This window comes from Cebus imitator, unplaced genomic scaffold (assembly GCF_001604975.1).
Source record: "Cebus imitator isolate Cc_AM_T3 unplaced genomic scaffold, Cebus_imitator-1.0 Scaffold179, whole genome shotgun sequence".
NCBI classification, from domain to species: domain Eukaryota; kingdom Metazoa; phylum Chordata; class Mammalia; order Primates; family Cebidae; genus Cebus; species Cebus imitator.
The window spans coordinates 917,184-929,858 of NW_016107494.1; the positions used below are offsets into that span (position 1 = coordinate 917,184).

The window sequence follows — 12,675 nt, forward strand, 5'->3', positions numbered from 1 at the left end:
CCATGTTGACCAGGATGGTCTTGATCTCTTGACCTCGAGATCCGCCCGCCTCGGCCTCCCAAAGTGCTGGGATTACAGGCTTGAGCCACCTCGCTCGGCCTTATTTTTAATGTTTTAAAGGTGGCTACTAGGAAATTTAAAATTCACTCGTGGCTTACATTTTATTTCTTAAAGGATTGTCTCCTTTATGAAATTTCAGGCTGCCTGATCAAATTACCAGAGGCCAGAAAGGTCCCAAAGTCTAAAGTGTTAAAGTCCTTGCCACTATATTGTTTTCATTTGCGAATAACATATATATATATTGTTTATCAATGAATATAACCTTATACAAACGTTAAAGGAAAATAGTCCCTGGGCTGGGCGAGGCCCAGGGCAACGAGAAAGCCCTGCATGGAAAGGCTGCAGCCAAGAACCTGTTACTTTGTCGCCGTCAGCCCAGCGTCTGATCACACCCTCCGTCACTCAGGGCCTGAGGGGGCGGGGACTGGAGCCCTATCCAATCAGGGACGCTGACGTGAACGGTCCAATCAGGCGCGCAGCCGGACAGAAGGGCGCGGCTTCCGGGATGTGGCGGGGCCTTCGTCTCGCCTAGTCCGCGGCGGTCGTCTTCTGTGCTCCGCGTGCTCTGCTCGGGGACGCGCAGGTGACCGCCGCAGCTCTTGCCCTGTGTCCTGCAGGTATCAGGAGATCCATAGCTAAGAGGCCTGGACAGCCGGGAAGCGGGGAAATGGTGGGTATATGCCCGGGGTCCCGAGGTGGGGGCGGGGCTGAGGGAAACGGCTGGAACTGGCCGGACGGCCCCAGGCCTCCCCACGTGTCCCTCCGGAGTCTGCGGACCCGATACCCCGCCGGACCCGCGCGGCGCCCGGCTTCTCCTGGCCGCGGGACGTGATGTGGGCTGGGCCGCCACCCGCACCCGGCGTCCGGTCCGCTTCAGCGCGCGACTTCCGCCCGGCCGGGGCCCTCGCCCGCAGCCGAGCGCTCGCGGCTGCGCGGTGGCGACGGGGGAGCCACTTGGTGGGGGCGCTGCGGGTCCCAGGCCCTCCTTTTCCCTGGTAAACATGTAAAGGGAGCCGCGGTTTAAATGTTAGAGTTTATTTGAGCAAGGAACTGTTCATCCGTGCAGAGCGCCCAGCTGGGGTTTGCGGGTGTCCAGAGCAACGGCTTCGTGAGGTGCGTGGGGACGCGAACCGCGTTCGGAACCGGGTGCAGTCAGGTGGTCGCTTCACTGGGGCTGTCCAGGTGGAAACTTCCTGGTTCTGTAAGGAGAGGTTCGTTGGAGGTTTGTGGTTGGTCCAGCCTGAATATTGTTTTCCCCTAAGGTGGTAATTTACAAGACGTGTGTTTGAGTTAGATTCCTTTCCTTAGGAACCCATGGCACTAGTGCTGCTTCATCTGACTAGTGACTGCTAGTTAATGACTTTAAACACTCCGGAGGGGGCTGGTTTCCACTGCGTATCCAGATGTGTGGCAAGCAGGCAGGCAGGGCCTCACATTCACCATCCTGTCCTCCCAGCCTCTTTGTCCTTTATTGTACATTTCACACACAGCATTTTAATCACTTTTTCACACAGCATTGGATGGCACTTTTTTTAGACATCTGTTTTCTGTTTGGAGACATTTTATGTGAACAGAGAAGAATCTCCTGACACTCTGCTTTTAAAAAAAATTTTTGTGCCTTTTATCGTCCCCAGGCACAGACACCTTATCAGAATGTCTTTGGTTTGAGGTTCCGCTTTGGAAATGTTACAAGGTAGTGTGTCCCCAGACACCCTTCAGTCTTTTTCTGTGCCTGGGTTTCATTATTGTCTAGGTGTGACCCAGGGTGCCCCCAGCAGTCCTGTCTCAGGGAATGTTTAGTGGATATTAACCTCTTGTTCCTTTCCTCCCAGAGGACAACCTCAGTGACGGAGGTGGAGCCTCTTAAGGGAGCAGCTGGATGCCCTGGGGCTGAGAGAAATCTCGTTCTACCCTTAGTTTACAAAGCCCACCCAAGGAAGTTAAGATTGTCTTCACCCAACTCCAGCTTCTCTGTTCCTTGGAGACACACTGCTGGTCAGCCAGTTGGATGCCGATATTGAGAGGAAAAGACAGATATGATTTCTGACATCTGGATCCTCTCAGACTTGTGAAGGGGAAAAAACTGTTCCAAAGGACAAGGAAAACCCACTCCAGTGAGGTGGTGCAAGAATCTGCAAAGCCAAACCTCTTGGGGCACACAGTGGGACACAATGTAGTGGCTCCTGGGCAAGCAGGGAGGGCAAGCATTGCGCAGTCAGTGGGCAGTGGGGAAACAGAAGAACGTCCCAAGTGATAGGATGGCCTGACTTGGCACTTGAGTCAAATTTGTCTGTGCACCAGTCAGCATTGCCACTTCGTGGGTTTTACACCTTGAAAACTTTTTTCACTTAATTCAACCTTAGTTTTTTTTTTATTAACTGTCTATAGCATTTTAACAGTAGAGCTTCAAAAGTAAGAAAATGTTTAAGAGGTGGATTTCAGAAAAGACATTCAATATATAGTCAAATATTCACTGATTTACCTTTTTCTTCGCTAGAGTGAGTGTAGTAAGCTTGTCAGGCCTGTTCTTTTTTGGAGGGTGATTGTAAACAGAATCCCAGGGCTTAGCTGTGGGAATGCTACCAGGGAAAGTGATAGGGAAAATCTCTCTTCCAGTGTGGCTGTAGGAAATGAATACATTTCCACAAAATAAATGTAGTAGATTAATTGGTAAATTACACTGATTTGTCAAAATATTAGTTCCTCTTTTTTAAAGGGTGGAGAATTTGGAGTTGATATCTCTGTTATTTAGATGTGTGAGTTTAATATTGAATTTTAGAGGATGGGACTTGGCATCTCCTAGATATGTTCATATGTGTGTTTACTAAGTGATTTGAATTATGGAAATAATTTGATGAGTTTATTGTCTGAAACTAATAGACACTTCTCTCTATTGAGGTATAAAATATAAGTGCCTTATAATTTTATTCTCATAGGTAAACACTGTGTTTGAGTGGTTTTGCTGGATTCTTCAAACACTGGGCATTTTCTCATAAAAACTAAGTGAATAATCCTGACTGGAAAACAGAAGTCTGAGCCCAGTGACTTTAAGTTAAGGCCAATCTTGAGCCTGCAAAAGAAGGTCATTGAAGGCCCAGTTAGTTCTTGCTGGGGAGCCTCTCCTGCAGGTGTCCCAGTCTACACACCCCAGCATGAAAGGAGCCCTTGATGTGGTGAAGAGCTATAGAGCCCTGGAGAGCTGGGATCCACAAGTGGGTGCTGTTGGGTGGGAATGGAAGTGAAGTCAGGAGGCTCTTTCTGAGGATGGAATTGTTACTGTTCTGGGGCTGTTTCTAGACTTTGTCAAATAAAACAAATTCACATTTAGGTAAGAAGTTACTTAATTCTAAAGGAGTGTTACAACAGAGGGAAAGCACCAGCTGTGGTACCTTCCAGGATCTCAAAGCTTAGGCAGACAAGGGCTTTCTTTCATACGGAGGAACAACCCTGAGTAAAAGGTGAGAGTGAGAGGACCAGATGCAGGGTGGCAAATCAGATCCTGATGAGAAAAAGTTTTACTCCCAAAGTGGCCTGTTCTTAGGAGGGTCATAAATAGGAGTTCTGTGTTAGCTCAAGCATAGGGTGGCACAAATCCAGGGGCCTGGGAGAAAGGAGAGAATCTTAAGCAGTTTGGTTAGTAAGTATTTTGTTCTAACAACTAAAGACAAAATTGTTGACTGGTTATAGGGAAAAAATGGGAATTATCTGTGCCTGGCTTTGTGGCAGGTATAAGAGGGAGCATCATCTAGGTTATAATGAGGCAAGTGTTGCTTTTTATTAAGCTGTTCTTGGACACAGAGCCGAAGGATTTCATTAATCACAGCTATTCACCCCACCAATTTCACTTGCCATATTCAGCTCTTCCATTTCACTGTTCCTGAGTTGTTATCTTTTATAATAAACTGGTAAGCATAAGTACATTGTTTTCCTGAGTTCTGTGACTAGCACTATCAAATTATTGAACTTGAGGAGAGGGTGGTGGGAGTTTCTTTTTTTTTTTTTTTTTTTTTTTAAAGAGACTGGGTTTCTCCAGGTTGGCCAGACTGGTCTCAAACTCCTGACCTCAGGTGATCTGCCCACCGCGGTCTCCCAAAGTGCTGGCATTATAGGTGTGAGCCACCGTGCCTGGCTCTGGGAGTTTCTGATATATAGGCAGTAGCCCAGAAGCATTGGTGGGCCCCGGGGACATGTGACTGGCCTCTGCAGTGGTGGGAGTGTTGTGGGACTGAGTCCTGAACCTGTGGGGTCTGTGTCAACTTTGGGTGGTGTCAGAATTGAGTTGTTGGACACCCTGTTGGTGTTCAGCAACTCCACACATTTGATGTCAGAAAAAACACGTCACAGTGGCCTGGGCTGGAGGCATCTCAGGGTGTCTCAGGAATGGGAGGTTCTGTTCTCCTGCATGCATGTTGCACATTCTCCTCTGATTCCAGTTCTCCTCTCAGGGTCAGAGAGGACTTAGAAGCAAAGACTTCTGCGGACACACCCCTCTCTTCACTCTGCTGCCACTACATGATTTTCACCTACTTGTAAACATACCCACTAGGTACTGACATGGCCATGTCCCTTCCAGGACAAGGCGTCACCCTCAGGAGTCCCATCACGACACCTTTGCTTTGAGAGTTTTCCATAAAAAACCCACATGGGTGCCTAGAAGACTCCTGGCCTATCCCCACCCCAGCAACCTGGTCCCTCCAGCCCACCCCCACCCGGCTTTTGGACTCTGTGGCCGTAATCTCATCTGCCTCCATGGACACAAGAATGAGCTGGAGCATACCCCACTTGGGCCAGTATCTGTAGCACAAACCGCTTCTTTACTAACCTTGTACTGAGTACTTAACATGGGCACATGATAGCACTTCTCTGCTTTTTCTTTCCCACAAACCCTCTTTGATATGCACAATTTGTCCAGGGCTCCCCCTCAAGTACCGGAATCCAGACCTACTGAAATTCAAGTAGCCATGAGTTCAAGACCATGGATATTTGAACTTGCATGGATATTTGAACTTGACTTGGCTGTGGTAGGTCATTGAAGCCCAGTTAGTTCTTCCTGGGGAGCCTCTCCCTGCAGGTGTCTGTACACCCCAAGTATGAAAGGAGCTCTTTCTACTGAAAGGAGCTAGAAATAAGAGGTTTAATTCCCCAACAGAAAATAAGAGAATAAATTTTGCTCTTCTCCCCTTTTTTAAAGCTTTTGTTAACTTTATTTGTTGAGATATGGTTTCGCTCTTTTCATTCAGGCCAGAGTGCAATGGCACATTTATAGCTTACTGCAGCCTCAAACTGCTGAGCTCAAGTGATCCTCCCTCCTCAACAGCGAGAACTACAGGGATAAACCCCCCCACCTGGCAAATTTTATTTTTTATTTTGTGTAGAGATGAGCTCTCACTTATGTTGCCCTGGATAGTCTCCAACTCCTGGCTTCATGCTGTTCTCACCTTGGCCTTCCAAGTGCTGGGATTACAGGCATGAGCCACTGTGCCTGGCCAACATAGATGCCTTAAAGCCCCATTTTCAGAGTGGCACCCTTTGAGTTTTCCAAATCCGGGGACCTGTTAGAGTTGCGTGAGAAGCTCCTGGTATAACAAGTGCCTGGTGACAGAATCTGTAAATGTAAACAAGAACCTCAGCAGTGGAAGCTTAGGGCCACAAAATGTGCAGAGCCATGGTCACAGCCACACTCATCTATAAAGTTGATATGGAAGCACTATTGTCCTTGCTCTGACTCAAGATTTAGCCAATTAGGGACAGGTGATACCTCCTCTGGGTTAATAATCTGCTGCTCTGGCCGGGCATGGCCGCTTACCCTTGTAATCCCAGCCCTTTGGGAGGCTGAGGCAGGTGGATCACAAGGTCAGGAGTTCAAGACCAGCCTGGCCAACACAGTGAAACCCCAATCTCTACTAAAAATATAAAAAATTAGCCGGGCATGGTGGCAGGTACCTGTAATCCCAGCTACTCTGGAGACTGAGGCAGGAGAATCGCTTGAACCCAGAGGCAGAGGTTGCAGAGAGCCAAGATCACACCACTGCAGTCCAGCCTGGGTGGCAGAGCAGATTCCGTCTCTAGAAAAAAAAATGACTCTCTACATTTTTTTTCCTAAAAATCAGTGATGGAGAAACAGGAAAATAAAAGCTGGGTCCTTCATGTAAACCCTGGGGATTATGGAACACTTGGTGCCCACCTCCCTGGGTGTCAGAGGAATTACCTCACTTATGTTTTCAGCACCGTCCTCTGTAACATACTTCTGAGCATGTAGTGGGTGTTCCATAAACATTGCATTAATGCACGTGTCCATGTTGTTTTCCCAGTGCAGACTTGCTCAGACTTTGCTGCCTTCTCTAGACTATAGTAAACGTTAAAGGTTCAGCAGAGAATGCTATTTTTTCAAGATGGCCATTGGTGGTCCTCACTTGCAGTCAGAAGCATTTGTGTTGTGATATCAGTGTTGGAAGGAACTCTGTGCTGTGCTTGCCTTCTCTAGCTGAGTGCTGCTGATAAGGAGTCCAAGGGGAACAGTATCAGAAGACTTGATAAAGAAGCCAATTTACAGACCCCTTTCACACCTGCAGAAACATTACTTAGAGTGGGGCCTGGAATATCAAATTAGAATACCAAATTATTTCTATGTACATTGAAGCCTGAGAGACAGTGCTCAGCTGTGTAGTTCTCAGCCCAGGCTTCCAGTTAGAATCACATGGCCAGTTTAGAGAACTACCATCATGCATGCCTTCTCCAAAGATCTTGTCTGTGGTCTGGATGGAGGCATCATTGTTGTTTTAAATAAGTGCCCCCCCGCCATGATTCTAAGGTGAGATCAGAGTCAAGCTTGAGGGCTCCCAGATATAGTCACGGGACTTTAGTTCCAAAAGGAGGTCAGAGGACCTGTTCTACTTGGGTTTGGTAGGGGTAGGTCACCAAGGTCCATATTTCCTTAATTGTGGGAGTTCATGGCAGGGGAGATCACCTGAAGGCAGGAAATTTTTGGTCTTTGTGTGGGAGCTCATTTTTTCTCCCTTCTGTGACAAAGAATAAGGGAGTGTGCCCTCCTCTGTGCTTCAGGACCTTCTGCCTGTAGGTGTATTGGTTGCAGGTGAAAAGGTTGTGCTGACACCTTTAAAGGCATATTCTCAAATGCAGGTGTGATTTGTCCAGATAATCTCACCTGAGAAGGAATCCCAGAGAAGAAGGAAGAAGAGGAAGAAATGGCTGGTTCTCAGGTGAATGTGTCCGGGATCAGGGGATGTATCCTCTTATTCTTTTGGAATGTCATGTGTTGAGAACTTGCAAACCTTTATTTCTGTACTCTGATGTGCCTGCTTAATACGTTTTTTCCAACTACTTTCCCCCTTTTTTTTTTTCTTAAGATTGTTAATCAAGGAGCTCTGTAAAATCCTTACTCCTATACACCAGAATCTTCTCTCCATTCCCTCCATCCAGGCTTCTTACATGTCATGACCAAATCTTACCATCAATGTATGATGGGCAGTATTAAAAATGTTCTGTGACAGATCAACATGGAAAAGTGTTGATGTCCAAGATTCCCACTGGGTTGGGGTTGGGTCTTGGGGCATCAGTGAAGAAGGGGACTATGTACTGTTTAGATTTCATCCACATGCTCTGTCAGCTCTATGCAGAACAGAATTAAGGGACATTTAAAGAGGATGGCATTAATTGCCTGGAATAACTTAAAGTTCTGAAAAGAGAATAATTAGAAGACACTCCTGTTTAGGATACTAAAACACTTTTGAAATACACTGTTGCCGGGCGCGGTGGCTCAAGCCTGTAATCCCCGCACTTTGGGAGGCCGAGGCGGGTGGATCACGAGGTCAGCAGATCGAGACCATCCTGGTCAACATGGTGAAACCCCGTCTCTACTAAAAATACAAAACATTAGCTGGGNAAAAAAAAAAAAAAAAACCACCACAAGTGACTCATGATACAAGGTAAAAAAAACAACAACAACAACAACAATAGGGATAGTACATGGTACCACTGAAACTTGTCAGACCAAAAAGAGGAGAGCTTGAGCTGAGCAAAACTGAACACAGTGTAAATGGCACTAAAGAAAAGAAATCCCATATCCTTTGGATTCATATGTTTGTAGAGGTATTGGGGGAAGTAAGGATAAACTTACTTAAGCTAGATTCACCAGGTCATCAGCAGGCTAGCAAGTTTGTCTCCCTACAATCATAAAAATACTCCAGTTAAGTAAAGCAGTCAAGAAAATTTGGAATGGGACTCTTCAGGACATTAAGACATTCAAAAGTAGCCACATATATGGGAAAACAGAAAAGCCACACAATAACCCAGGAAAAATTCATGCTCTAAAAGACCTGAGAAGACCCAAAGCCTTTACCTAAGGCTAATCCCAACGCTTAAAGTGCACAGTTAATAAATAGAGAATTGCCTTGGCACAGAGCCAATCTTCAAAGACTGGGAGAGGTAGCTGTTTTTTCAAATGCTCAGTTTTCAAAAAATCACAATCCATTTGAAGAAAAATTATGAATTTTTAGAGGTTATTCACGAAGGAGCACAAATAATAACTGTACTAAATATGCCCAAAAAGTTAAAGGAATAAAACAGAAAAATAACTAAAGGAAATTGGGTGATACATAGAACAAAATGAGAATATCAACAAATAGAAAATATTAATATAAAGGTAAACCAAACAAATTCTAGAGATAAAAAGTTAAATAACACAACTGAAAATTTTATTATTGCTACCAAAAAAAAAAAAAAAACAGCTGCCTGGAAGATAGGCCGTTTGAAATTATTGAGCTAGAAGACAATAAAGTGTTTAAAAGAATAAAGAAAAGCGAACAGAGAGTAAGAGATTTAAGGGGTATCATTTAACAGACCACTATACCCATTATAGGTGTCATAGAATAAGAAAAAAAAGAGTATTTTTAAAAATAAAGAAATTTGCCAAATTTGATTTTTTAAAAACGTGTATCTACAAATCCAAAAAGCTTAATGAAGTCCAAGTATGATAAATGCATAGAGACCCACAATAAGATATAGTCACACTGGCAAAAGTCAAAGCCAAGAAGTGAATCTTAAAAACAACATCAAACAAATAAAAATGAAAACAAAACAAAACGAGAAAATATTTGTCACAAACAACAGCTCTTTGTTAAAATTATCAGTGGAGTGTCCAGGAGAAACACTGGAGGCTGCAAAGCAGACAGGTGGTATGTCTAAAGTTATTAATTAAAAAAAAAACCTGTCACTCAAAATTTTAATAGCTGGTAAAACTGTCCTTCAAAAATGAGACTGAAAGTAAAATATTTCAAGACAAAAAAAAAAAACCTGAGGCAGTTTGTTGCACTAAACCTGCCCTATAAGAAAAGCTAGAGAGAGAGAGTTCTATAGAGCAAAATGAAAGGATGCAAGAAAATAACTCATCGTCATCATATAAGAATATAAAGATCTCTGGTAAAGATAAATACATCAGCAAAATATAATGCCCAACGTCAAGATTTTGGTATATAATTTCACTATTTATTTTTTATAAGATTTAGAAGCAATTGAATAAACATAATAATAAGTCCTTGTTAATGGTAATAAAATAAATACAGATATAATTGTGATATCAATATCATAAAGCAGAGGAGTGGAGCTGTGTAGAAATAGAGTTTTAGTTTGCCATTGAAGTTGTTAGTATTGATTAAAATAGATTGTTAAGTGGCGCGTGCCTGTAATCCCAGCTACTCAGGAGGTTGAGGCAGGAGAATTGCCTGAACCCAGGAGGCGGAGGTTGAAGTGAGCCGAGATCGTGCCATTGCACTCCAGCCTGGGTAACAAGAGTGAAACTCCGTCTCAAAAAAAAAAAAAAAAAGAAATACACTGTTAGAGATTAAAGAACCTGGGAAATATCTATCAGTTGAACTTTGCATAAAACTGATGTTTCTGGCCAGGCACTATGGTTCACACCTGTAATCCCAGCACTTTGGGAAGCCGAGGTGGGCAGATCACTTGAGGTCAGGAGTTCAAGACCAGCCTTCCTAACATGGCGAAACCCCATCTCTACCAAAAATGCAAAAATTAGCTGGGCATGGTGGCACACACCTGTAATCCTAGCTACTTGGGAGACTGAGGTGGGAGAATCACTTGAACCAGGGAGACTGAGGTGGGAGAATCACTTGAACCAAGGAGGCAGAGGTTGCAGTGAGTGGAGATTGCACCACTGCACTACAACCTGGGCAACAGAGCAAGGCTCTGTCTCAAAAAACAAAAGAAAAAAACCGGATGTTGCTACATGATTAGATTCGGATTATAATTTACAATTTTTGTGGCCAATAATATTAGAGCGGTGATTTTGTGTCCTCCTGTGTGTGAACGTTGATATCAATTTATCCTATTACAGTTGATCAGATTTTTCCACTGTAGAGTTATTTTTCTCATTATTATTTAGTACCTTGGGGAGATTTACTGACTGATGTGTATAAGCCATCAATCACATTTAATTAGGAAGCTCTTTCTTTTTTAGATTCTCCTTGTTTGTAGCTTGCTTTGAAAAATGAAGGCTCTCATGTTTGTTTACTGATTAGATAAACTGAAACTGAAACAAACACAGGCTCTCCCACTTCCTGTATGTTGGAAAAAATATTTTCCTTGGGCCAGACATTGGCATCACTGTATAGCTCACTAGAAATTGAGAAACTCAGGCTTCACCCTAGGTCCTCTGAATCAGAACCTGCATTTTCAGAAGATCTCTAGTTTATTGTGTACACATTAAAATTTGAGGGGTACTTTCTGATGAATCATGACTTCTACATATGAGAAATATTTACGACTTATCCTGTGTGATATAAATATAGCGGGAAAAAAATATATATGCCTGTGTTGATGCCCTTAATTTTATGCTGTATTCACAAAAGTAGATCATCGATACTGGTTATGTGCATCTTATGCCATCCTTTAGGAGTTAGAGAATACATTAGAGAACATTTCTGTGTTTACAATTATTTGATCATTTCAGTCTCTTCTGTAAGTAAGAACCAATTCTGTCTGTCTCTCTTTGTGCCTGGAATCAAATTAAGAACTCTAACCATGGACACTTGATAAGTATGTGTTTTCTTTTTTCCAGGGACTGTTGATATTCAGGGATGTGGCCATAGAATTCTCTCCTGAAGAGTGGAGCTATCTGAACCCTGCTCAGCAGAATCTGTATAGGGATGTGATGTTAGAAAACTACAGAAATCTGGTCTCCCTGGGTGAGGATGATGTCATTTCATAATTTCTGTTTTACACGAAGGATTTTATTTCCTTCACTGTAGAATATTTTGGGGAATTTCTGCTTTACATGAATGAGTTTCAGATTTCTGCTTTCAAGGAAAATTTAGGGATTTGTTGGTATAGAAAAAAATAATCTTCAAGGTATTTTATCTTGACATTAACCTTCCTTTCTTGAAGTGATGCACATACTCTAGATTAGTGATAATTCCAGTAATTTAGTGTCATAAAATAATGTTGCCCACACCCTAAAAAACCTAGTGGCCACCACCGATTTTTGATTCAGTACTATTAGGTGGTGAAGCGAGGGACTCATAAATTTAAAATACTTTCTAAATATTCTAAAGGCTCTGTCAAGAAACAGTACTTTGTGATTTATTTTCTAGAATCTTCAGTTACGTCCTTGTTTCTCTAGTGAACACAGCACTAGGTTGGTAATTGGAGAATCCAAGCAAGAGTCATGCTACTTTTTAAAAAATAAAACAGGTCCTTTTTTTAAAAAATAAAACAGGTATTGCTATCTCTAAGCCAGACCTGATCACCTGTCTAGAGCAAAGGAATGAGCCGTGGAGTGTGAAGAAACGTGAGACAGTAGCCAAACAACCAGGTAAGTGGGAGTAAATTAAATGTGTGATACAGATGAGCGATTCAGAGATCAGGGAGGAAGCCAGACCTTAAAATGTGGTTTTGGAAGCTCTGCTCCAATGAACATGGTTTCTGAGAAGCCTGAGTTTCTTTCCCTTGCTCTTACATAGGAATGCCTCTGTCCCACTCTCTTAAATTCTTTCAGGGCTCTACTTTTCTTCAGTGATCTTTCTTCAAGATTACAGTGAGAGTCAAAGTCCTCTTCACAGCTTATAACAGACTGTGTGATCTGCTTGTTCTTCCATTGCTTTGGGGACACAGGAATATCTGTATTTTTTAGAAGTTCTTTGTTAACCTATTTTTAAGTTCCCTTTTTGCACTATGTCTAAGATGTGTGAGAGTAGTGGGATTTGGCTTGGAATCCTAGGAACACCAGTACAGATATTATATATTTTCTACTTTGTGATTTTCCCACTCTATAGAGGTTTTAAATGTCATTCTATAGAAATGTATACTCAGTGATTTTTATGAGAACACTAGACATCTCCCTAAATATAAGAAACTTGCCGGGCGCGGTGGCTCAAGCCTGTAATCCCAGCACTTTGGGAGGCCGAGGTGGGTGGATCACGATGTCAAGAGATCAAGACCATCCTGGTCAACATGGTGAAACCCCGTCTCTCCTAAAAATACAAAATAATTAGCTGGGCATGGTGGCGCATGCCTGTAATCCCAGCTACTCAGGAGGTTGAGGCAGGAGAATTGCCTGAACCCAGGAGGCGGAGGTTGCGGTGA

General features: G+C 43.3%; 1 protein-coding gene across 1 annotated transcript; it reads left to right on the forward strand.

The window, feature by feature from the left end:
• The first annotated feature begins 318 nt into the window (after window positions 1–318).
• Window positions 319–12,445, forward strand: ZNF695 (zinc finger protein 695). Its single transcript, XM_017545354.2, has 4 exons — window positions 319–730; window positions 7,201–7,280; window positions 11,153–11,279; window positions 11,810–12,445. Exons 2-4 carry the CDS (start codon window positions 7,266–7,268, stop codon window positions 11,917–11,919), a joined length of 252 nt encoding a protein of 83 aa, XP_017400843.1. The 5' UTR covers window positions 319–730; window positions 7,201–7,265; the 3' UTR covers window positions 11,920–12,445.
• Window positions 12,446–12,675: the final 230 nt, after the last annotated feature.

What these genes read in the sequence shown, in the direction of transcription:
- ZNF695 (XM_017545354.2), top strand. An exon ending in CAGAAATCTGGTCTCCCTGG is followed by an intron (nt 11,280 to 11,809) that starts GTGAGGATGATG and finishes AAAATAAAACAG; the next exon opens with GTATTGCTATCTCTAAGCCA.